The following is a 26,703-nucleotide window of genomic DNA, read 5'->3' on the forward strand; positions in this document are numbered from 1 at the left end:
AAATTTGAAAACGCTATTTATGTTCCACAGTGTAATTTTTCCACCATTCAAAGTCTCCTTATCCCAACTACCCTAAATGTTGAGCAACATTACATCGAAAGCTCCATGCTCTTTGTTGCAAAATGCTCACCACAACATAAAGAAAAAGCTTTTCCCCACAAAACATTTCCAAGTAGAAGCCGACTCAGACAGAGGTGTTGGTGTGTGTCCAAGTGTTGGCTTCAAACGAAACAAACAATAACATCAGGAGCAAGAGTTACTTATGTATATTCATTGTCAGCACCACCACCACCATCGCCACCTCACCACCTCACTACCACAGTGAGGTGAGGGCGACGACTGTTGCCTGCCATACATCCAGCCATCCGTATGGCTGGCTGTATATGAAGAAAATTTTCAATTGTGCTTTTTTAGTCTTCCGTGTAGTCCTTTTGAGTCATGTCGTTTCTTATCAGTTGTCCCGTCGTTTATTGAGTACCAACCAAAAGCAGCAACAACAACAACAACCACACCAGCAAAAAAAAGACGGTGCAAATATTTAGTTTTTCATTGTTATCAAGTGAACTTGTGTGTGTCTGTATTAGCGAGTGTCCAGTGAAAGTGGCAAAGATTTTTTTTGTTAAACAAAATAATTTCATCCCAAAAAAATTTGCAATCAAAATAGTGAATTCAATTGAAATCCTTGTAAGAAAAAAATAATCAAAAATCCCTCTTTTTAAGCTGTTCAAACAAAGAGCTCCCTCCGTAACATCGCCTTCCTCCGTTAGGGTGTAACAAATAGCCAAGACAAAAAAAATCTGTAATGTGTGCCTTTATCTACAAAATGCCTGCGACACAATAACTCAGTTTTTGCCGTCTGTCGTTTCGATGTCTGCTCCTCCTCGTCGTCGTCATTGTCGTTCCCTGCTTTTTTACATAAACCAAAATTGAATTAACAAAAAACAAAAAAAAGCAAAAAGTTAGCAACAAAGAAAGCCGAAACATAAATCAAAATGTTAATTCGTATGGTTTGATATTTGATAATAGGTTAGTATTGTCTTTTTCCAAATGGAAGATAAATACTCATTCTTACAAAGTTTGTCAGTCAATCCGTGAGACAGTGTGTGAATGTGTTTGTGTGCTGGTGGATTTCAGCCTGGGATAACCGAAATTATGAAGATTTCTTGGCTTTGCATCAGAATCCTAAATGGTAAAAATGTAAAATACTGGATGAAATTAGAGAATTTAAATTTTTTTCCACAGGAAAAGTTTGTTGAATAGAACTTTGAATACAATTTTAAAAAGTTTGCATGAATATTTCCGTAGAAAGAGTGTTTTGAATTAGCTTCTTCTATAGTTAAAGTTCGTTGACTTGAACTGAACTGAATTTTTCTATAAAAAAAGTTCTTTAAATTATAGTATTTGAAAATTTTTGTTTTATTGAACTTTGTAGAGAAAAGATTTGCTGATATTACGGCATACATATTACGGCTGCGGATGACAAAAATAACAAGTCGGATGAACAATATATATGGGAGCTATAGCTATATCTGAACCGATGCGATCAAATTTGGCATAATTATTTTCAGGCCAAATTTGGTTGTTTGTTCAAAATTCCATACTATTCGGGCTGATATTACACTTTTGGTGCACAATAAAAGGCAAATCGGACGAAGATATATATGGGAGCTATATCTAAATTTTGACCGATTATCTCCAATTTCAATAGGGTTCGTCCTTGGGCCAAACAAATGATTTGTGCAAAATTTAATCTGGATCGGGTAATAAATGCGAACTGTACTTTGTTTACAAAAATACATGGACAGACGGACGGACGGATGGACGGACATGCATAAATCGACTCAGAATGTGATTCTATGCAGATCATCAAAATGAATTCTGTCACAGTATGAAGTGCAAATACGGAATTTCAACAATTCCGGTGAATAATATCGCTAAAATCATCAAAATACCGAATATCAGGAGTCGCCGTTATAAGAGGGCTATACGAAGTCTTGGACCTGCAAAGACAATTTTCTGGCACAGGCTGTAATATCCATTACAAACCCCTAATACCAAATTTGAAACAATTCCGGTGAACAACGTCTGTTAAATCATATGGGGGCCATACCACAAACGTAGGTCCATGAACCATTTTCAATACCAAAAGTCCTGTAGACATAATATACATTTGAGTAGAATTTTATCAATCTACTTCATTTCCTTCGGAAGCTAGAATGATTTCCACCGACGTACATCGCTAAATCGACATAGAATTTTATGTTGATCAAGAATATATATACTTTGCGGGGTCTAAAATGCATATTTCGATGTGTTACAAACGGAATGACAAACTTAATATACCCTCCATACAATGGTGGATGGTATAAAAAGTACTTAGCTGAAATGACGTTTTCTACAGAAAAGTCCTCTGGTTTAGATTTTTCTATGGAACAGGTTCACTGTATTGACTTTTTTCACAGAATTATTTTTTCTAGAGAAAAAGTATGCTGTATCGACATTTTCTATAGAACATTTTGTAGACATTTTCTATAGAAAATAATGTTCCTAGTTGAGTTTTTCTGTAGAAAAAATTCCCTGAAGTGACTTTTTATATATCATTTGGTTGTTAAATTCACTTTTTCTATAGAAACAGTACGTTGAGTTGGCGTTCTCTATAGAACAAGCTGCCTTAATGTCTTTTTCTATTTAAAAGTTCGATTTTACAGAAAAAAAAACTTAGAAAAAATAAAGTTTTCTGCAGAAAAGTCCCCTGGTTTAGAATTATTATGAAACAGGTTTTTTCCTTTCTGCAGAAAAGTCCTCTGGTTTAGAATTATTATGGAACAGGTTTTTCCGAAATAATAGAATACTCTTTCTCTGAAAAAAAATAATTCAGCGATATCTTTTTTGTATCGACATTTTCTATGGAACAGGCTTTTTTGAATTGTTCTAAATATTTTTTTGAAATGGAATGAGATTTTCTTTAGCAAAGTTCAGCTGGATTGGCTTTTCTTTGCAGAATTTCCCAATTCTATAGTAAAAAGTTTGTTAACTGTCTGCAGAGATTGTTTACCTTAGTTGAATTTTTCTATAGAAGAATTGAGTTCTTCTAAAGCGCTAGGTCGTAAAATCGACTTATTTAAAGAAAAAAATAGCTTAAATTACTTTTTCTGGACAAAAGTACTATAGAAAAAATTACTTAATTGACTTTTTCTAAACTAAAACTTAGCTTTTTTACAAAAAAAAAAAAAAAAAAAAAAAAATAGTTAAAGTTTTCTACAGAAAAAGTATTCTGATTTGATATTTTCTATAGAATACATACCCTGTATTGACTTTTCCAAAGAAAATGTTCTCTGAAGTAGTTTTTTGTAGAAAAAAGTTAGGTGAATTGACCTTTTCTATAGAAAAATTTCGCTGAATTAAAAAAAAAAAACATTGCAGTATTAACATTTTCTCTAGAAACCGAATTAACTTCTTCTGTGAAAAAGTACCCTGTAAAAATAAAATTTTTGACAGTATTTTACATTGTTATTTCCATTTTGGTACATTTCTGATTTTTCTAAGCAAACGTAAATGTCTGCTGTTTTCAGAGTATTTTTTTTTGTTTGAAATCTACCCAGTCGTAGACTTACTCACTCTCACCCACACACACGCAGACGTTGGCTCACGAACACACATTTAACTTTTACAACTTTGCACATCATCATCATCGTCTTCTTCTTCTGCTTCTGCTTCTTTGTTGTTTGTAGAGGACGTCAATTCTTTTGTTTGTTTCTTGTCTTGAAAGTCAATTTGCTCGGCTCGCAAAGAGGAACATTTGTGTTAGTGTGTGTGTGTATTTGTGCATAAATATCCAGGCATCCTACCAACCAACCAAACCAACCACCCACCCACCTACCAACCTAAACCAACCAACCAACCCACCCACCAAACAAACCAGCATCCATTTAACCGCCCACCCACCATCTGCCGCCAAACAAAGCAACAACAAAAAACCCACCCAACCAACCAACTCTTTAAGAGAAACGGCTACGTCAACGTCGACAAAATATTTAAATCGACACGAAAAACCGCAAACACATTATCGGGGTATACAAAAATCGCACAACTAACCAGACAAAACCAACAAACTAACCAAATCAAAGAACAAACCACCAACATCCTTTCACAACAACAAACGAATCAAAGGAAAATAATACAACTAAAACAAAAAAAACACGCGACAGGAATACAATCATTTTACGGGGTAAGTTGTAATTAAAGAAATTGGTTGGGACTTTTGAAAAATGTTTTGTTTTTGGTTTTCCTAAAAATTGACCATTGATGTCCTTTGTTGAGGTGAAATTCTTTCAGGGTAAAACTATTACCCTGAAATTGAAATTGAATCTATTAAACACAGGATCTTCATCTATCGGGCATGTACACTTAAGCGTATGAGGGATTTCTTTCGCATATTCACCAAAAAAAAATAAATCATACGCCATTGGATCTCATGAATGCAGATCCATCCTTGATGTTGCCTCTCCACATACATTTTTATACCCTCCACCATGTATGAAGGGTATATTAAGTTTGTCAATCCTTTTGTAACACCTGGAAATATACATTTCAGACCCCACAAAGTATATATATATTTTTGGTCAGCATTAAATTCCATGTCGATTTAGCGATGTCCGTCCGTCTGTCCGTCTGTGGAAATTACTTTAGCTTCCGAACGAAATGAAGTGGGTGGATAAAATTTTACTCAAATGTAAATTATGTCTGCAGGACTTTTGGTATTGAGAATGGGCCATGTAGGTTCACGTTTTGGTATAGCCCCCATATAATGGTACCTGCCTATTTTCAGTATTTTGATGATTTTTGCGACAATATTCATCGGAATTGGTTCCAATTTGGTATTTGAAATTCGAAATGGATGCTATAGCCTAAGACAGAAAATTGTCTGTGCAAATTCACGTCTTCGTATAGCCTCCATATAACGGTACCTCCCTATTTTCGGTATTTTAATGATTTGAGCGACATTATTCACCGGAAATGTTTCAAATTTGGTATTTGAAGTTCGTAATGGATACTACAGCCTAAGACAGAAAATTGTCTGTGCAGGTCCATATTATGGTACCTCCCTATATTCAGTATTTTAATGATTTAAGCTACATTATTCACCGATTTTTTTTTTCAAGTTTCCCATTTGAATATTGTAATGGCTTATGCCAAAGTTGCCTATGCAGATCCACGTCGTCGTATAGACCCTAATATAACGGCTTCATTTGGTATTTTGAAGATTTTAACAGAATTTTTAACGGATTTTAATTTTTGAAAAATTACCAAATTCGTTTCAAATCGTGGAGGGTATTCAAAGTCCGGCCCGGCCGAACTTACACCTTTTTTATTTGTTTTTCAATAATATTTGTTTAAGGTCTATTAGAGATAGAGGTGTGGAGAGCTGAACGCAGTTTTTAAAGACAACCGGGAGACGAGCTGAAGCGGGAGTCTCTATAGACGAGCTGAAGCGTGAATCTTTATAGACGAGCTGAGGCGGGAGTCTTTTTAGACGAGCTGAAGCGGGAGTCTTTATGTAGAAGATATGGAGAGGGAGAGACGGGCTGGAGAAGGAGTCTTTATATAAACGAGCTGGAGAGGGAGACTTTAGATAGAGATGGAGTCTTTATATAAACGAGCTGGGAGGGAGACTTTATATAAACGAGGTGGAGAGGGAGTCTTCATGTAGACAAGCTGAAGAGAGAGAGAGATAGGTAGTCTTTATATAAACGAGCTTGAGAGGGAGACTTTGTATAGAGAAGTAGTCTTTATATAAACGAGCTGGGAGGGAAACTCTATATACGAGCTGGAGAGGGAGTCTTTATGTAGACGATATGGAGAGGGAGACGGGCTGGAGAGGGAGTCCTTATGTAGACGATATGGAGAGGGAGAGAAAGGCTGGAGAGGGAGTCTTTATATAGACAAGCTGAAGAGAGAGAGGTAGTCTTTATATAAACGAGCTGCAGAGGGAGACCTTATGTAGACGAACTGGAAAAGGAGTCTTTATAAAAACGAGCTGGAAGGGAGACTTTATAGCCGAGTTAAAGAAATCTTTACAGCGGATGTAAGATGTCTTTAAACGTGATCTGGAGAATGAGTCTGTATATCAAAAATGTGTAGAAGAAGTCAACTAGACGAGCTGGAGAGGGAGACTTTATAAAGACGAGCTGGAGAGGGAGACTTTATTGCCGAGCTAAAGAAATCTTTATAGCGGAGCTAAAGATGTCTTTAAACACGAGCTGGAGAATGAGTCTGTATATAAAAAAGCTGTAGAAGAAGTCAACTAGACGAGCTGGAGGGGGAGACTTCGTATAGACGATATGGTGAGGGAGAGACGGGCTAGAGGGTGTCCTTATATAGACAAGCTGGAGAGAGTCGTCTCTTCATAGATGAGATGGAGAGGTCATCTCTTCATAAACGAGCTGATGAAAGTTATATCTTCATAAACGAGCTGGTGAAAGTCATTTCTTCATAGACGAGCTGCTGTAAGTCGTCTCTTCATATACGAGCTGACATTTTATTTTGAAATGATATGTTCTTTAATATTCCATGTCTTATTTTTCTATAAAATGTTCGGTATGAAGGTAGTACCTGTACGTGTGTATGTATGCATGTATATATTCACATTTGTGCATTACATATGTAAGCATCTATTGCTATTACTGTGCTAGTGTTTTTGTTTTTGTTATTTTTAATTTATGTTTGATATTTGAAGGTTGCTTGGACACTAGAGCAAGGCCACTTTTGGATATACCCTCGATCCATATTCATTATCTTTGCCGTTTGTTTTGTGGTGTGTGTGTGTATCTGTTATATCTATGTGTGTGTGTTAATATATCCATAACATGTATTCTAATGGAAATATATGCATTTGATTAGGGTAACCCGAAGGCAAATTATTAAATTTTACGGACAAAGGATATTAAATGTAGGACTATCGTTGGCACCCGTCCTATAATTTACTCCCATCATAGGTTAACTAGGTCGTTAAGAGGCCAAATATCCCTACGGAGAGATAGACTGTGAAGGTAGACCAGTTATGTGATGTGTTCATCCTGGCCAGAGATGCTCAATATAAGATTAGCTATTGAATTCGACTTAGACATTTTCGACTAGATCCAGTTATACCCGATTTTTAGCTTGGGTTCCTTCTTTCGGAAAAATTGCTTCAAATCTCTCATTATCATGTTTTCAACCTGGCCAGAGATGCTCAATTTTAGATTAGCTATTGAATTCTCCTTAGACCTTTTCAACTAGCACTAGTTATTCCGATTTTTAGGTTGGGTCCCTTTCCTCCGAAAAATTGCTTCAAATCTCTAATTATCATGTTTTCATCCTGGCCAGAGATGCCAAATATATAAGATTAGCTATTCGACTAGCACTAGTTATACCGATTTTAAGATTGGGTTCCTCCCCTTGTAATTTACTCCCATGACTACATAGGTTAATTAGACCGTTAAGAAGCCAGACATCCTTACGGAGAGACAGACTGTGAAAGTAGACCAGTTATGTGATGTTTTCATCCTGGCCAGAGATGCTCAATATAAGATTAACTATTGAATTCGCCTTAGACCTTTTCGACTAGATCCAGTTATACCCGATTTTTGGCTTGGGTTCCTTCTTTCGGTAAAATTGCTTCAAATCTCTCATTATCATATTTTCAACCTGACCAGAGATGCTCAATATTAGATTAGCTATCGAATTCGGCTTAGACTTTTTTGACTAGCACCGGTTGTAACCGATTTTTAGATTGGCTTCTTCCTTCGGAAAAAAATGCTTAAGATTCTCAGGAGTGTAGATAAGATCCCTTAACTGTAGCGTTCCCCGATCAATTTCGTCGCTTGTGGTTACATCAGGTAGTCAGCAGCTTTGAATTTGCATATGACTTATACCGTCTCCAATGGGCCTTCTGCCCTGCAAGTATCCTTAAAATTCTATGAGTCTTGTGTTAAAGAATTATTGGGCGCCATCACATCAAATGCGTGTTTCTTCAATCCCCTTATTCCATTTCCCCCCATTCTGTCGCTATACCTTCATTCTTCAATTTAGATTCATTTTGAAAAACTTTTCCAATCTTCAATTTTTAAGTTGGGTTCCTTCCTGCGGAAAAATTGCTTAAGATCCTCAGGAGTTGTGATGAAATCAATAACTGCAGCGTTCCCTGATCAATTTCGTTACTTGTGGTTACATCAGGTAGTCAACAGCTTTGACTTTATATAAGTCCTACAAAGTCTCCAATGGATCTTCTGCACGTATCCTTAAATGACTTGGGTTCTAGCATTATTGGGCGCCATTGAAGTCAAATGGGTGTTTCTTCCATCTCCTCCAATTTCATTTCCCCCACTTTCTGCCCTTCGTTTTTCATTTCCATTCATTTAGAAAAACCTTTACCAATCTTAAATTTATTTTCCAATTGTGTGGCGATGTGGAATATTGACTTCATGTATAGCCTCATTTACACATTTCCACATGATTTATTTTGCTGTTGTTGTTGTTATTGCTGCTGCTGCTGTTGTTGTTGTTTTGTTTAGTTGATTGTGGCCATATCAAATGTCAAGTATTTATGAAGGATACATATCATTCTTCTCATCACTGCAAATGAGAAGAAGAAGAAGATGAAAAAAAAAAACGAATTCTTCATCGAATGGCATGAAGGTCGTAGTTACACACACACACACCCTTTACACTCTCACCACACACGCACACACATGAGTACACCTGTATAATGACATATAATCACTCATTTATTCATTCATCCATCGCATTGTCAAGAGGCGCAAGCATGTTAATGCTCCTTAAGAGAAGGCATTAAGATATTCAATAACAAGTAAATATGAGCTGATAAATTTTTGAATCGCTGCAAGGGCATATAAACCCTATAGCAGGGGTGAAATGTTAATAGAAAATATAGAAATTATATAGAAAGTACTATGGGTTTATACACTGTTATGATTTTGAAAATTTTATGTTGGGCGCCACTTTCTTACAGATGTCATTTCAAAATCAAAACATGGTTAAACAACAAAACCGTTTAACCACATTTGTGTCTCGCTTTCTGCTTTCTAAGAGATTAATGATTTTTTGTTCCAAAATTTGAATATTTTTCGGGAAGATATCCAACAAGTGTGCCTAGCTTTAAAAGTGATCTAAATTTAACAAAATTTGGAACAAATCGAATAAAATATTCATATGGCTACAGAGGGTATAGAATATTTAATATGGCCAAAACGTGCCTCATCGAATAGCGATTTTGGATCCCATGTCTTTTTGACCACATCCGTTTCAAGACATTTGGAGTCGTTCTAGGGTTGTCCGTCTGTCTGGCTGGTTGGTACGCACGATAACTCTTGAAGGAAGTATCCGATTTGATCCAAAATTGGTACATCGTATTATTATTTTGAAACTTAAATCGAGTTTGGAGATGGGCAAAATCTGTCCACTACTTCTGGTGCCTAACCCATAAAAAATCAGAATAATTTACCTAATTTAATTATTTTCAAACTTTGCAGATCCTAATATTTGTGTCAGTGCTTGACCAAGTGGGGTAAATATTGCATAACTCTATCTAAGGGTCAAAATTCTGAATAACATAAAATACAAAATAAAATGCCTTCAAATTTCACACACTCCTTCTCTTACCTCGCTCACGAAGGGTCAACATTTTGAATAACTATGAAGCTTTTAAAATGCGAAGTAAACATCTAATTACTTTCAAACTCGGCATGTTCCAATATTTCTATTAACACAAGATCGGGTGTGGAAATGGAAAAAATCGGCTCACTCCATCTGGTACCACCCCACAAAGGTGTTAAAATTTTGAATAATTACAACTTCTCTAAAAGGCGAAATAAGCTTTCGATACTCTTCAAATTTCACTCATCCCAATATTTCTACTAACATAAGATTTTGTATGAAGATGGTAGATATCTGTTCACTCCATCTGGTACCTCTTCCACAAAGGGGTAAAAATTTGAATTAATTATAACTGTCATAAAAAGCAAAATAATCAACCGATTCATTTAAAATTTCACTCATCTAAATATTTTTATTAACACAAAGTATGGTGTGAAGATGGTATATGTCGGACTACTCCTTCTGGTACCTCGCCCACAAATGGGGCCAACATTTTTTTATTGTAACTCTCATAAAATGTGAAATAAACGAACGGATCTCTTCAAATTTCTCACATTCCAATATTTTTTCCAACACAAGATCTGGTGTGAAGATGATAGATATTGACCCAGCCTTTCTCATACCTCTCCACAAATGGGTCAAAATGCTCATAATAAATAAGGATGTAATTCCGTCCAACCTTCACACATTCCAGTTGCGAAGATGATAGATATCGCCTACCCCTTTTGATGCCATAGTCCAAATTTTTAATACTTATATCTCTCATAATTTGAGAAACATGTCAGCGATTCTTTTCAAACTTGTTTACACATCCCACCTTGAACTTTTAAATATTCTCCCTAAAACTTCCTTCCAGTTTGGAAACAAGCCTCGGGAATTCTAGGAAGTTTCATATCTATCTCATCTTTAAGACTACTTTTATTAGTTGGTCTATTAAGTTCCACTTTCAAAGGACAATTAAGACTCTCTTATAGATGTCTCTAAAAAAGCGTTATAGCTCGTCTATAATAAATTCACTCCTCTTGTCTACAAATTGGTCCTCCGGTATTCTTTAAAGTCTTCCTCGTGGTTTTCTATTAACATTCCAGAAAACTTTCGTCTGGTACACACAGCTCTGGAATTTTTTTGGAGTCAGATGGGAATCTGACTTGTCTATTAAAACCACTTTTATCAGCTGGTCTATCAAGCAAACTTCTAGTCGACTATAAAGACCATTTGTCCAAAAAGATCTATTTTAGATCGTCTATAAAAAACGCCCTCCATTTGTCTTTAAAATTGGTCTTTTGTATAGACTTTCTTCCGGTTATTATTTAAAGTCTTCCTCTTGGACTTCTATCCAAACTGTGTTAGCGTATCCCTTTTTCAATCGTTTTCCATAAAACACCTCTATTTTTTCTTCTAAACAACACCCTCTCTTTTTCTTAAATAAATCCCTTGTTCAGATCATCTATAAATACATACTCTCAGCTCATCTGTAAAGGCTCTCTTTTCATTCACTTCAATAGTCCCCTTTTACCTGTCATTGTCATTGCCACCCACTGCATTCTCATTGTTACATTAATTCCATTAAAAAAAAGAAATGTTCAAATGTTTGGCGGTTTATTAAATTACAAATTAATTCGTAAACGACGCAAAAGCAAAAAACTATGAAAAAGTTAAACGCCACAAAACGATATTAATCATACGCACTAATTATCTCATAGAGACAATAAACATGAAACCAATTCGAATGAGCACAGCAGGGGAGCAGCAGCGGCGGCAGAGAGTGAGAGAGAATGAGAAAGAGAGGACAAATGAATGTTTTGTTTGTTTGATTGCCAGATAGGTTACAATTGGAACAAATGCTTTTAGTTGAAAGAAGAAAGGAAAAAAATAATGGTGGCACATTGGGGGGAGTTTTTGGATTAGAAATTTGAATAAAAAAATTCCAGGGCCTTAATTCTCGTTCGATGAAAATTTATAATAATAACTTCTATAGAGGTTAAATGTAAAAATTATAAAGGAAATATTTTTCATTTCATATTTTAATAGAACAAGGACTGAAATTGGAGACATAGTTTTAGGAAGTCTTTCGTGGGAAAATCCTATTAGGTATTAAATAAAGACGATATTAATCTTCTCATAAAATTATATATGTTTTATAATCTATGGCCGAAAAAAAAAAAACAAATAATTTTTATCAAAATTATGTAACATTTACCTGCACTGTGCCTCTCCAAGGGGCAGTTAGCTTAGTTTGAGAAAAAAACTGCTAAGTAATTACGAATTATACCTGTGTTGTCCATTTTCATTTCGGTTACGAAATTTCAATACCGGACAAATTGTAATTACACGCAAAATGTACGCAATCAATTAGGTGGGGACGTAGAAATGGATGGATGGATGGATGATATGATAAAAATGTAATTTATATTTCAATAAAATGAAATGATTGTGTGCTTGTGCGTCGCATTTCATTTCATTTTCGCATTGGTATCAAATTTTAATTATTTTACATGAAATCATTTAAGAAAAAAAAAACATACACCCAAACACGTAATAGACACCCACACATCAATGTAATGGACTCAATACTCGTTAATCATTGAACGAGGGAAAGTGAGTTTTTGGTGGAAATGGAAATGGGTTCGTGTTGGGTGAACAGGGAGTGGAGCATTTTTGGAGGAGCTGAAAATGAGAGCCTTGGATATGAGACCGAGGAGGAGTCTAAAGGTTTTCAGAATTCTTTGTAAAATCTAACATATAATAAAATATAAAATATATATCATTGAAAAAATAACCTCTAAAAATCTACGATTATCTTGGACCTTGAAATAACAGTGTCCTATGAACGACATGTAAAATTTATTCAATAGATAATATTATGCGGCAAAATTCAATTTTTTAAAAGTAGAGATAAAAAAGAAGACACGTGTATCGGTGTTTTAAAACTTTAACTCCAAAAGTAGTCTAAATAGAGTAGGCAAGGTACCCCTCTTCCACACTTTTGAAAAATTTCGGACTTAGATACCTTAGAATCCTTACATTGTAGGAAATAAAAAATACAACGAATACTTTGGTCGAAAATGTTTACCCCGAAAAGGGTCTTTTTGATATTTTTTTAAAATAAGCTTAAAATCTCCCTTCTAACGGAATCGTGGCAAGTCAAAATATTCTACAAAATTATTTATCATACAATTTTACTATAGATCCTAGAAGACGTCAGGTGTCATTAAACAGCACAATTAAGGGTTAAACCCGTTTTTTGTGTAAATGTGTGCAAAAATCTCCAACAAAGCATTATTTTACAAGGATGGCATTAAAGAAAAAAATATTCTTCATCAAATATTACCATAAGTTACCAAAGAAAATAAATCTCTATTTCCATTATATATCAAGAAAATATTTGCATCAATTTTCCCAAAAACACACCAAAAATATTCCCTAATTATACCCTCAGCCATATGGCAAGAGAGGGTTTATATCATTTGATACGGCTCAAACGTGACTCATCGAAATAACGGTTTTAGACCATAGGTCTCTTTGGACCAAGTCCGTTTGGTACCAATGCCATATTTGGGGTCGATCTAGCGATGACCGTCCGTCCGTCCGTCTCTCTGGCTGGCTGGTGTGCATGATAACTCTCGAAGGGAGTATCCGATTTGATCCAACCTTGGTACATCGTAATATTATTGTCAAACTTAGATTGAGTTCGGAGATGGGCAATATCTGTCCACTCCTTCTGGTACCTCTCCAACAAAATATCAACATTTTCAAAGAAAATCATTTACTGCACAGACAGAGAAAGGATAATTCGATTTTGCTCCCACTATGCATATCCTAATATTTGCGTCAGTGCTAGGCCAGGTGCGTAAATGGACAATATCGGACTACCCCATCAAGTACCTCCCCCACAAAAGGTCAAAATTTGGAATAATTATAACTCTTATAAAATGCGATTTAAGAGTCCGTTTGTGTTTAAATTACGCTCATCACAATATATTTATTAACCCAAGATTCGGTGTGAAAATGGGATATATCGGTCTACTCCTTCTGGTACCTCCCCACAAAGGGTCAACATTTTAAATTTCATGAAGCTAATAAAACACGAAATTGACATCCGATTCCATTAAGACTGGGCACATCTCAATATTTCCATCAATACAAGATCCGTTATAAAGATGGTACAGATCGGAACATTTCTTCTGGTGCCTCTCCCATAAAGGTTAAAGTTTTGAATAACAAAAAAGATCATAAAATCTGAAATAAGCATCCGGTTCTCTTCAAATTACACACATCACAATATTTTTTAATAACCCAAGGTCCGGTGTAAAAATGGAATATATCGGTCCACTCCTTCTGGTACCTCCCCACAAAGGGTCAAAATTTTGAATATCCATGGAGATTATTAAACGCAAAATTAACATCCGATTCCATTCAGACTTGATACATCTCAATATTTTCATAGACACAAAATCTGTTATAAAAATAGTACAGATCGGACCATTTCTTCTGGTAGTTCCCCCACATAGGGGTCCAAGATTTTTGAAAAACAAAACGCTCAAAGAAGGCTGTGTAAGCAACCAACTCCCTTCAAATTTTACACATCCAAATATTTTTAGTAACGCAAGGTCTGTTGTGAAGATGATATACAACTGCCAACCCCTTTTGGTACCTCACCTACAAAGATTCACAATTTCCAATACTTTTATTTGTCATAACTTGCGAAACAACTCGGCGATTCCTTTACAATTTGATATATTTAAATTTTTCACTTAACCAGAAATCTCAAATTTATGATTTCGAATAAAATTTGATAATTTAGATTTCCTTAACATTTCGCACATACCAATATTTTTATCTGTATTAGATGAAGTATGAAAATGGAATTCTTCTGCCCGCTATCCCCGTAATCTCATGCATATTTCCACATTTTTCAAAAATTTGCACATAGAAAAAATGTTTAAAGGAGGAAGTCTTAGGTAAGATACGAATTGGTCAATAGTGGCCAACAGCTTCGGAACCTCCCCCATAAAGGGTCAACAGTGTGAATAATCATAAGTCAAGGCTGGGGGTATAAATCTGTCGTCAAAACCCACTAAAACTTTTTTACTTGTTTTCTGGGCAAAACAGCTCTCTCTCAGAGCAAATACAACATTTCTCTCTCTCTCTCTCACTCTCTCTCTCTCTCTTACTAGTATTGCCACTAAAAAGTACAAAATAAGTGTTTTTTCCTCTATAACAGGTTTTATTTCTATAATAGGTAGTGTGTCCATAAGACCTATAGAAGACCTTCTATATGCAGAACACCAATAACAGGCCTTCCCTACATCGAAGGTCACATGCCACTGATACAAGAACTTTTACAAGTAATTTTCTCCATTGACATATCTGATAGGTCTCATGTAGACAAATTGGCGGATGTTGAAAATTTTCTGCCAACCATGGTGACCTAACTTCCCACACCATCACCACATGAAGGATATGAATGGCGAAGTAACACAAACACACACACATACATACGTGTATATTGATTCACACGCTTCATTGACAAGTGGACAAAACAACAGCGCGCCACAAAATTGAAACCCCCATTGGGCACGAGAGCACAGTTACACACATTATCCGGTTGAATGGTTTGGCTTGCTTCAATGATGATGTTTTACGCGCTGATGTTTCATCGGAAGATTCATTGTGGTCCAACAATAATGAGTGGAACATGGCATAATGATGTCGGATGTTTTTAAAACCGAAATGAAAATTATCTGGTGAGGCGAGGACCGTATGAGGACTTCAGTAGTGGAATTCTCTAACCCATTTTTTGAGTTACCGACAAAAGTCGGTTAAATCAAAATGCTCATAATTTCGATAATTTACGAAATTTTTCGGTAAGATAGCGACGAAATCAAAGTAGTCGCTAAGACCTACCGACATATACCAGTGTTGTCAATTTTAACTTATTTTTTATATCAAAATTTCGGGTTACAAAGTTACCGATTTTTGTCGGTAACTCAAAAAATGAGTCAGAGAATCCCACCACTGATGTCTTCTAATATTCATTTATGGATCCTGAAAAAAATATATTGTTTTAATTTACTCCTTTTCTAGGCCTTGACAAAAAAAATCTTTTAAAATCCACATTTGTTCTAGGGCTCCAAAAAATTTTCAACTGCGTGCGAACACATTCACACACATCGCTTCTTTGTTATTCCCTCAAAAATTCAACAGGTTAAAGACTTTTTGACTTTTTACCTACCTTGTGCGTGTGTGTGGCTGAATGTGACAAAAAAGACGAAGAAGAAGACTCCTTTAGTATATCTACATAAATAAACAGGCCTCAGCCTATCTTCGTACACATGTAGATAGGTGGGTTTGTATATGTTTGTATAACAGATCTCAAACAAATCAAGTTCGCTGTTCCAGCAGCATGTTTTCAAACATGACTGACTGGCTGGTTGTGTTTGTATGCGTGGGTGTTTTCGTTCGTTCCTTCGTTTGTTGTAGGGACAAAGGTACTACTATGTACACACACAAAATCCAACCCCGCATTGGGCGCCACACAATGTCTCTAACTTTATCGTGCCAACTGAGGGGGATGATTTGCAATGAAGTGTTAACGAATTCATTATACAACAAAAACAACAGCAACAACAACTAAGAGCAACAGCGGCACACACGAATATATGAAATATTCACGCTAAACGACCATCAACCGCAAAGGCATCTATCTCATCGACCGCAATCGTTAAAATTATAAACAAGATTAAATTGCAAAACGGCAAATACCACTACACATCAACATTACAATGATGTTCGGCAACGGCAACAGCAGAAGCAGCAGCAACAAAAGCTAAAAATCACAACAGGAAGTGTCAGTGAAGGGGACAGTAGAGAGTGGGTGTCAAGAGTTGAAAATCCGTGATAACCCTGAGTAGAATGGAAGTTTTTTACTCTTTAATGGAAATATATAGATTCTGCTCTAATAAGTGCTACAGCCTACAGAGACTTAGAAGGGCTTAAAAAATATTTTTAATATGAAACAAGGCAAATGTACGAACAGAGATTTAGAATCGTTTTTCCTGGTTAAACCTTGGCAACTTTTCCTTCCCGTCTGTATAGACATGAGCTTCACCTTATCTCCACAAAAAATAGTCTAAAGCCGTTAAATCGCTGATCTTACGCGAGTCAAAAATGGGGGTAAAGTATCATTCAGTTTTTGCCGACGGATGTATAGCCTCAGTCCACTTATTTAAATATATTTTGGCATCAGTATTAATTATTCCTCATGTTGAGCCTTTATGGTTCCGAAGTTTCCGAAGGAGTTGACCCACATTGTCCAACTCTTCTCTGATATATAGCTAATAAAAATATTACCACGTGCCACATTCCGACTATATCAGTTGATATGAGATATGTGAAAATTTTTAGAGAATGTTAAAAAATGCGTGAGGTGTCAGATATAGTGGATCGAAGTATTTCCTCCCCTACTAAAGAGAAAAATATTGGGACCTGCAAAAAGTAAAAAAAAAATCGAACATTTATTTTCAATTTTATGCTTATAATTGTAAATGTAAAAACTTTTACTTTTTGTGGTGGAGGAGGTTCCCTCTGATACTTGGGTCAAAAAACTCCTTCACGTCAGATCTCTTGTTGAGGGAAATATTAAGATATACCAGGTTTGAATGGAATTGCTGACCTGTTTCGCAAGTTATGAGAGATTTAAATATTAACAATTAAAAAAGCTGTAAGTTCAGCCGGGCCGAACTTTAAATACCCTCCACAATTTGGAACGAATTTGCCAATTTTCCGTTATAATAAGCTCTATGCGACGAAGGCAACTTTTGTCATAAGCTATATTTCAAATGCGAAACTTGAAAAAAATCTTTTTGTAATGTAGCTAAAATCATCAAGATACCGAATATAGGAAGGTACCATGGGGGTTATACCAAAACGTTGACTTGCACAGACAATTTTCTGTCATAGGCTGTAGTATCCATTACGAACGTCAAATACCAAATTTGATACAGTTCCGGTGAATAATGTAGCTAAAATCATCCAAAAACCGAAAATAGGGAGGTACCATTATATGAGGGCTATACGAAGACGTTGACCTGCCCTGACAATTTTCTACCTTAGTATCCGTTACGAACTTCAAGTACCAAATTGGAAACAATTACGGTAAATAATGTCGCTAAAATCATCAAAATACCGAATATCAGTAAGTGCTGTTATATGGGAGCTATACGAAGACGTGGACCTGCACAGACAATTTTCTGTCATAGGCTGTAGTATCCATTACGAACTTCAAATACCAAATTTGAAACAATTCCGGTGAATAATGTCGCTAAAATCATCAAAATACCGAAAATAGGGGAGTACCGATATTTAGGGGTTATACGAAGACCTGAACATAAATAGACAATTTTTTCTCATATATTGAAGTACCTATTAAGCACTTCAAATATGAAATTTGAAACAAAAAAAACGGTGAATAATGTAGTGGATAGAAGGAGTGGATGGAAGGAGTGGACCGATATATTCAATCTTCACACCAGACCTTGGTTTAGTAGAAATAATGAGATGTGTGAAATATTAAGAGAACCGGATGCTTATTTCGGATTTTATAACCGTTTTTGGTCATTCAAAACTTTGACCCTTTGTGGGGGAGGTACCAGGAGGAATGGTCCGATCTCTTTTTCACAACATATTTTACGTTAATTGAAATAATGAATAACAAATATTGTGATATGTGAAATCTGAAGAGAACCGGATGTTCATTTCGGATTTTATAATCCTGGGGGAGGTACCAAAAGAATGGTCCGATCTCTAACATCTTTATAACAGATCATGTGTCGATAGAAATATAAAGATTTGTCAAGTTTGAATGGAATCGGATGTTAATTTCGCGTTTTATGAGCTCCATGGTTACTCAATATTTTGACACTTTGTGGGGGAGGTACCAGAAGGAGTGGATCGATATATTCCATCTTCACACCAGACTTAGGATTAATAAAAATATTTTGATGTGTGAAATATGAAGAGAACCGGATGCTTATTTCGGTTTTTATGGTCGTTTTGGTTGTTCAAAACTTTGAACCTTGTGGGGGGAAGTACCTGAAGAAATAATCCGATCTCTACCATCCTTCTAACAGATCTTGTGTTGATGGAAATGTTGAGATGTACCAATTCTGAATGGAATCGGAAGTTAATTTGGTGTTTTATGAGCTTTATGGATATTCAAAATGTTGACCCCTTGTAAGGGAGGTACCAGAAGAAAGGGACCGATATTGTCCATTTTCGCACCTGACCTAACACTGATGCAAATATTAGGATTTACAAATTTGTAGCAAAATCTATTGATCCTTTCTCACTCAGTGCACATTTTATGCGATTTGTAATTATTCAAAATGTTGACTACTCTGTGGGAGAGGTACTTGATGGAGTGGACCGATATTGTTCATTTTCGCATCTGACCTAGCACTGATGCAAATATTAGGATTTGCAAAGTTGGAGAAAAATCGGATTATCTTTTCTCTTTCTGTGCAGTAAATTATTTTATTTGAAAATGTTGACATTTTTGGGGTACCAGAAGAATTGGACCGATATTGCTCATCTCCGAACTCGACATAATTTTGACAAAAATATTACGATGTACCAAGTTTGGATCAAATCAGATACTCCCTTTGAGAATTATCGTGTGCACCAACCAGACAGACAGACGGACGGACATCGCTAGATCGACTCCAAATGTCCCGAAACGGATTTGGTCCAAGGAGATGTAGGGTCTAAAACCATTATTTCGATGAGACACGTTGTAGCCGTATCAAATGATACAGGATGAGATAAATAAACTGCAACAAGGTCAAAAGCTATAATTTTTATTTTTTTTTTTTAATTTTATTGAATGAAAGCAAAAAAATCGGAAATAGCATCAAATTTTAGAATAAGTTTAGATTTGTTCGAATTGGTCACCTTTGGCACGAATTATGGCCTTCAAACGGCCAATGAAACCGTCACACGCTGGCCGAATGTTGCTCTGCGGTATTTTGATCCATGCCCGGCGAAGCGCTTGCTTGAGGTGATCGACACTTTGGTATTTTGTAGTGACAACCTTGTTTTCCAAAATACTCCAGGCACAATAGTCCAACGAATTGGTATCCGGAGATTTTGGTAGCCATTGTGTGCTGGAAATGAAGAGAGGAACCTCATTTTGTAACCATTCTTGGATGGCGCGTGCTGAGTGCGATGGTGCTGAGCCCTGTTGGAATGTCCAATGTCTGCGTCCAAAATGTTTGCGTGCCCTAGGCTTTAATACACCCTGCAGAATATTTTTGCGATAACATTCGGCATTTATTGTGATGCCACGGTCGATTAATACGAGCGGAGAGTGACCATCGGCTGTTATGACGGCCCACATATTCTCCATGGACGTTGCTTGAGTTGTGGTGGCTCACGAGCCATTTTCGGCCACTGCGACACGGGTTGCGATCAAGTCGCTTCTTTACTTTTCAAACTATTTCTGCTGAAGTTGGTGTTTTCTTCCGTTTACTTTCTTGACGCCGAGCTAGGCTACCAGTTTCACGGTAACGAACGATGGTACGAGACACAAATTATTTATTCACATTTAAATGTTGGGGTTCTCTAACGATAGCCACTTGTGGGTTTCCCAGCCAAATATAAAGAAATCACACTATCACGCTTGAATTCCATCACGAATAACTTTTTTTTCTGGAAAATTCTCATAAAAATCCCTGTTGTACGCTTGTATTGAGCTGTCACTGGAATAATTTTAACAGCGGTCGAAGTAGTGGCTGAGAAACGACAGCGGTCCGAAGTTGGTTGCAGTTTTTTTTATCTCACCCTGTACAATGGGTCTCCTATATTTTGAGGTATACTTCGAACATTTTGGATAGAGAAATTAAAAAACTTTAAAATTTGAAAGAAGAGATTTTCAAAATCACTGGAACAGAAATAGGGTCATTTCGGCCAATTTTTTGAAATAGACCCGATTTAAGGATAACTCTGATTTTAAGATTTTCTTACTTTTCGGCACGTCTTTCTATTTAACTTCATCAAATTTTGACATTTTGAGTTCTTCTCATGTAGAAACACTAATCACAAAAAATATCAATAAAGGTCCAACTTTTGCTACAGCCCTTAGCCGTCTACCCAAGACCCTTAACAGGTCCTCTTTTTATTTAAAACAAAACTAATTGTGTGGCATAGATATTAACATTACTTAGCATTTGACCTGATAACTGTGCTTATATCTTCCTGTTGTGTTATCCCTTAATAGTTTTTGTGTTTTTTTCTTCTCTTTTGCTCAATTATCAGTTTCTTTTATCTTCGTCTTCCTCTTCCTGCAGAACATTTACACTCAAACGCTGAAACGATTTTATTAGTTTCGAACAAGTAAAGCTTGAAAATTGAATATTAAAAACTATTGTCCGCTGTGCTTGGATGTTGGCCGTTGTCTGTTGTCTGTTCGACCCCTTCGGGGTGAAAGTTAATGACATTTGACTTGAACGAACTCTTGTGATTGCATGCGGCAGCATGCTGTTGAAACTTTTCAACAATGGACAACAAGTTGAAGTAATGAAATTAGTTTCCTATTTTTCCATTTTATGTTGTTTAGTCAACTTTTTACCGCTTGTTTTCACCGCCCCGCACCACCTCACCTCATGTTTTCCTTTTTTTTTTTTGTTACAGAATAATGCCTTGGATATGAGGGGGGTGCTGCCCAGAGACATCAGCCAGCCAGCCAGGTTTTTATTGTTGTGGTGGACAACGGAACAGTTAAAGGTATAATGAACAGTAATAGCCTACAACAATGGTGGGAGAACACATATCATCACCACTTGAACCAACAGCAGCAACAACAACTGGCGTTTGATGCCAGCCTATTCCGGACCCAGTTTCCGGATTACTATTACAGCTCGACATTGAGTTCGCAAATATTCGATGATTCGCAGGATTTTATCAATCATGCAGCTTTACAACAACAACAGCAACAAGATTCCTTTGAAAATTCGAATGGTGGTGGCCCCGGTGCCGGGGTCTTTGACAGCTATGAAAACTTGACATTTATAAGCCCCTATGATGGAGATCGCGATGAAAACTCAATACCCTCCCTAACATTGTTATTCATGGCAATTTCCTATGGACTTGTGGTATTTGGTGGAGTTCTGGGCAACGCCACACTGCTGCTGACCCTATGCTCTGCTTCATCGGTGAGACTGCGAAATCCTCTACTGCTGGCCGTGTGCATTGCAGATTTACTGGTAACCGGGATATCGGCACCGGTAACGCTGCTCAATCTGGCCATGAATCGGAAGACGAGAACTCTGCCATTGCAGCTGTGTAAAGTTATTGATTTTATACAGGTGAGTTTGGCTTAAAATAAAATTTAAAAAAAATCTCCCTAAATGATCGAAATAATCTCAGATATTCAGAAAAAGAATCTTAAAATCTACAACAGTAACAAACCTCCAAAAAATTAAAAAAAAATCAATTTTATTAGTATTTAAAAACAACTCCAAATTATTCTTAACCTAAAAACACCTTTAAACCAGACCTCTGAAAAACTCGCTCAAATTTGTTCAAAGAGTAAAAATCACTCGAATTTGAGTAGGAGCACTACTGAGAGCAAAAAAATCGTGCTAACTAAATTTCTAGATGTCGCTGGAGTAGGATTGAGCATTTTTCCCGTTTTTGGGTGGAAACAAAATTCGTTCAAAATCGAGCAGATTCCACTCTTGTCGAGTACTCTCTTACAGTTCTTGTCAAATCGTTATTGTATTCCTACTCATTTATACTCTTCCTCTATTTCGAGCAAAAATGCTTCCACCCTATTTTTCAAACAGAAGTGGAAAGGGGTGTTCCACACAAAACAAGAAAGTGAAGAGTAGACTCTACTCTTCGAGTCCTACTCTTCGCCCCTCCCAATATTCGGTATTTTAATGATTTTAGCGGCATTATTTACCGGAAATGTTTCAAATTTGGTATTTAAAGTTCGTAATGGATACTACAGCCTATGACAGAAAATTTTCTGTGCAGGTCCAAGCCTTCGTATAGCCCCCATATAACGGTACCTCCCGATATTCGGTATTTTGATGATTTTAGCGACATTTTTCACCGGAAATGTTTCAAATTTAGTATTTGAAGTTCGAAATGGATACTACAGCCTATGACAGAAAATTGTCTGTTCAGGCCCAAGCCTTCGTATAGCCCTCTCATAACGGTACCTTCCGATATTCAGTATTTTAATGGTTTTAGCAACATTTTCTCCGGAATTCTTTTAAATTTGGTATTTGAATACTACAGCCTGTGACAGAAAATCGTCTGTGCAGGTCCACGTTTTGGTATAGCCACGATATATTGGTACCTCCATATATTCGGTATTTTTAAGATTTTATTAGAATTTTTAACGGATTCTGTTTTTTTTTTAATTGTCACATCCGTCTCAAATGGTGGAGGGTAATCAAAATTCGGCCCGACCGAACTTACAGCTTTTTTACTGGATTTTTTTTTTGTTCCACAGTGTAATTCTTACTTTGACCAACCCTATTTTGTCAACATTAATTGTTTTTTTTTTTTTGTTCTGCTTTTTTCTTGTTTCAATTCAGGCCACACCAGTTGCTGCCAGTACTTTGTCATTCTTTCTACTTTCACTGGATCGTTATGCAACCGTAAAACATCCTCGTCTGGCTCAACTACGTCAACGTCGTTATTTGCACGTTTCCTTGGCGATTTTCTCGTGGATGACATCAACCATTGTTAGTGTTCCATTTTTATTTATCTATAAAATTGTTGCAAACACAGTTGTTATTAAGAATTCTGCTGCTGCTGGTGCTGCCGTCGCTGCTACACACCGGTCATTACCTACATCACCACCACCATTGCCAACAACGTCACCGTGGTCGGCATTAACATCAACATCCTCATCATCGTCGTCGTCTTCGCTGTTGGCATCCGAAATGACAACCATCCCCACTCCAACGGCCATTTCCGCTGGGGAATTTCCCAACGTTAGCATAAGTTGCCATTCGGATCCTGCTGCCAATCCTGTATTTGTTGTTTTCATTTTGATACATACCTTTATTGTTTTCATTTTGCCCGGTGTCGGGGTGCTCCTGAATCATTATGGTGTTCGAAGGAAATTATGTGCACTGTCGCTGACAGCTCGTGCAGCACACGGTGAACTGCCACTTCCGATGCCAATATTAAGACGTCAAACCCACATGGTGATTGTAACGGGAGTTGCCAATGCCCATCAGGCGGCGGGCTGTGGTGGTGCCACAGATGACACATCGAATGGTGGTGGCGACATACAAATGCAAAATCTAAATCCCCGCAGTAGTATACCACCAACGACGCGGCATTTCATCAAATCAAAGAATCCCATATCGCCAAGGTAGGAAAGTCAATTAAAAAGACATTTTTAGTTTTTGTAGATGGGGATGAAAGTCGTCTCTATAGGCGACGTGAAAGTCGTCTTTTATAGACGACTTGAAACTCGTCTCTATCGGCGACTTGAAATTCGTCTCTATCGGCGACTTGAAAGTCGTCTCTATAGGCGACTTGAAAGTCGTCTCTATAGGCGACTTGAAAGTCGTCTCTATAGGCGACTTGAAAGTCGTCTCTATAGGCGACTTGAAAGTCGTCTCTATAGGCGACTTGAAAGTCGTCTCTATAGGCGACTTGAAAGTCGTCTCTATAGGCGACTTGATAGTCGTCTTTTATAGACGACTTGATAGTCGTCTTTTATAGACGACTTGACAGTTGTCTATAAAAGACGACTTGAAAGTCGACTTTTATAGACGACTTGAAAGTCGTCTTTTATAGACGACTTGACAGTCGACTTTTATAGACGACTTGACAGTCGTCTTTTATAGACTTTCAATTTCTAAGTCTTTTATTGACGACTTGATAGCTGTCTTTTATAGACGACTTGACAGTTGTCTTTTACAGACGACTTGAAAGTCGACTTTTATAGGCGACTTAAAAGTCTTCATTTATAGATTACTTGAAAGTCGTCTTTTATAGACGACTTGAAAGTCTTCTTTTATAGATAACTTGAAAGTCGTCTTTAACAGACGACTTGAAAGTCATCTCTATAGACGACTTGAAAGTCATCTCTATAGACGACTTGAAAGTCGTTTCTATAGACAACTTGAAAGTTGTCTCTATAGGCGACTTGAAAGTCTATTAAAGACGACTTGAAAGTCGTCTTTTATAGACGACTTGAAAGTTGTCTTTTATAGACGACTTGAAAGTCGTCTTTTATAGACGACTTGAAAGTCATCTTTTATAGACGACTTGAAAGTCCTCTTTTATAGACGACTTGAAAGTCGTCTTTTATAGACGACTTGAAAGTCGTCTTTTATAAACGACTTGAAATTCGTCTTTTATAGGCGACTTGAAAGTCATATTTTATAGACGACTTGAAAGTCGTCTCTATAGACGAATTGAAAGTCGTCCCCTTAGACGAGTTGAAAGTCGTCTTAATGGACGAACGGAACTTGTCTTGGGGTCGCGTTTATATTCATTTCTAAATACGAATATTTCATCCTCTTTCTTCCCCCAGGGCAATGCGTGAAATTCGTGAACACTCGCAGAGGCAGAGGATGCATCGTTCATCAACACGGGGTCGGCGTGTAGCTACACCGGGCATACCCTTGCCACAAACCTCCACGCTGCGCTCAAGACGCCATTTAGCCAACATGCTAATTGGTTCCGCATTAATATTCATTATATGCTGGACGCCGCATGTCTTTTGTGTCATCTATCGGATTATGGGCTACAAGGAACATTGTTCGAAATCATCGCGATATTTTAATTTACTCTTGGGTAAGTAGATTTACTACTTCTTCTCCCCCCAACCAAATACTGGTGGCAACTACGGATTTTTGTTTACATTCCATTTCACAGGTTATTTATACTCCGCCCTGAGTCCCATCATTTATTGGGCACTCAATCACAACAGTCTGCGACAATCACCATGCGCTCCGCTCATACGTTTGCGTTCAATGCAGAAATTCCTAAGGACACGTTTTCGTTCGAATCCCGTTCCCCCGCCCCCATCGTCAACCAACGAGGCTCAATTGGGTGCATTTAATCCGAAATTAATAAAACTAACACCAAAACAATATCGGGCTCAGGCTTCATCGCATTATCTGTACTAATAACTACGAAAGTGGCAACGATGAAAAAATTAAACCGAATTTGTTTTTGCCAACGTATTAAATTTAAAAGAAACAAAAATGTAGTAGCTCTTCTTCTTCTTTTTCTACTTTTCAAAATTTCTCTGTATCCTTTTTTCCTGAGAAAAAAACAAAAACTATATGAAATGTATATCCCTGAACCAGTTTCTCTATTTCTGTTTAGTGAGTGTGTACTTTCTCCTCAGTAGATAAAAGTTACACTTAAGCCTATGTGGGGATTAAGGGAAAAAATCTCCAAAAATATTAATTGTTTATAAAAGTGGTGCCAAGTAAACAGCAGATTCTCGATATTCTAAACCATGGTTCAATCAATAGGTAATAAACGCAGCACGTCCTCAGATGATCGTTGAAAAAATATTTTTAAATATCCACGTCCTCTGATGGTCGTTGAAAAAATATTTTTAAAAAATACACGTCCTCTGATGGTGGTTGAAAAAATATTTTTGAAAAATCCATTTCCTCTGATGGTCGTTGAAAAATATTTTTTAAACAATCCACTTCCTCTTATGGTCGTTGAAAAAACATTTTTAAAAAATCAAAGTCCTCTGATGGTCGTTGAAAAAAAATATTTTTCAAAAATCCCCGTCCTCTGATGGCCGTTGAAAAAAATATTATTTAAAAATTGACGTCCACTGATGATCGTTGAAAAAATATTTTTAAAAAATTCACGTTCTCTTATGATCCTTGGAAAATTTTTTTTAAAAAATCCACGTCTTCTGATGGTCGTTGAAAAAAATATTGTTAAAAAATCCATGTCCTCCGATGGTCTTTAAAAAAATATTTTTTAGAAATTCAAGGTTTCTGATGGTCATTGAAAAATATTTTTTAAAAAATCAAGTCCTCTGAT

General features: G+C 36.6%; 1 protein-coding gene across 1 annotated transcript; it reads left to right on the top strand.

Annotated features, from left to right (window-relative positions):
- The first annotated feature begins 83 nt into the window (after positions 1–83).
- Positions 84–26,303, top strand: LOC101897900 (uncharacterized). The gene is made up of 7 exons (XM_059125104.1): positions 84–1,026; positions 3,732–4,228; positions 21,343–22,016; positions 23,259–23,466; positions 23,527–24,046; positions 25,220–25,482; positions 25,564–26,303. The coding sequence occupies exons 3-7, from the start codon at positions 21,441–21,443 to the stop codon at positions 25,815–25,817; spliced, it is 1,821 nt and encodes a 606-aa protein (XP_058981087.1). The 5' UTR covers positions 84–1,026; positions 3,732–4,228; positions 21,343–21,440; the 3' UTR covers positions 25,818–26,303.
- The last annotated feature ends 400 nt before the right edge of the window (positions 26,304–26,703 follow it).

Source organism: Musca domestica, unplaced genomic scaffold (genome assembly GCF_030504385.1).
Source record: "Musca domestica strain aabys unplaced genomic scaffold, Musca_domestica.polishedcontigs.V.1.1 32, whole genome shotgun sequence".
NCBI classification, from domain to species: Eukaryota; Metazoa; Arthropoda; class Insecta; order Diptera; family Muscidae; genus Musca; species Musca domestica.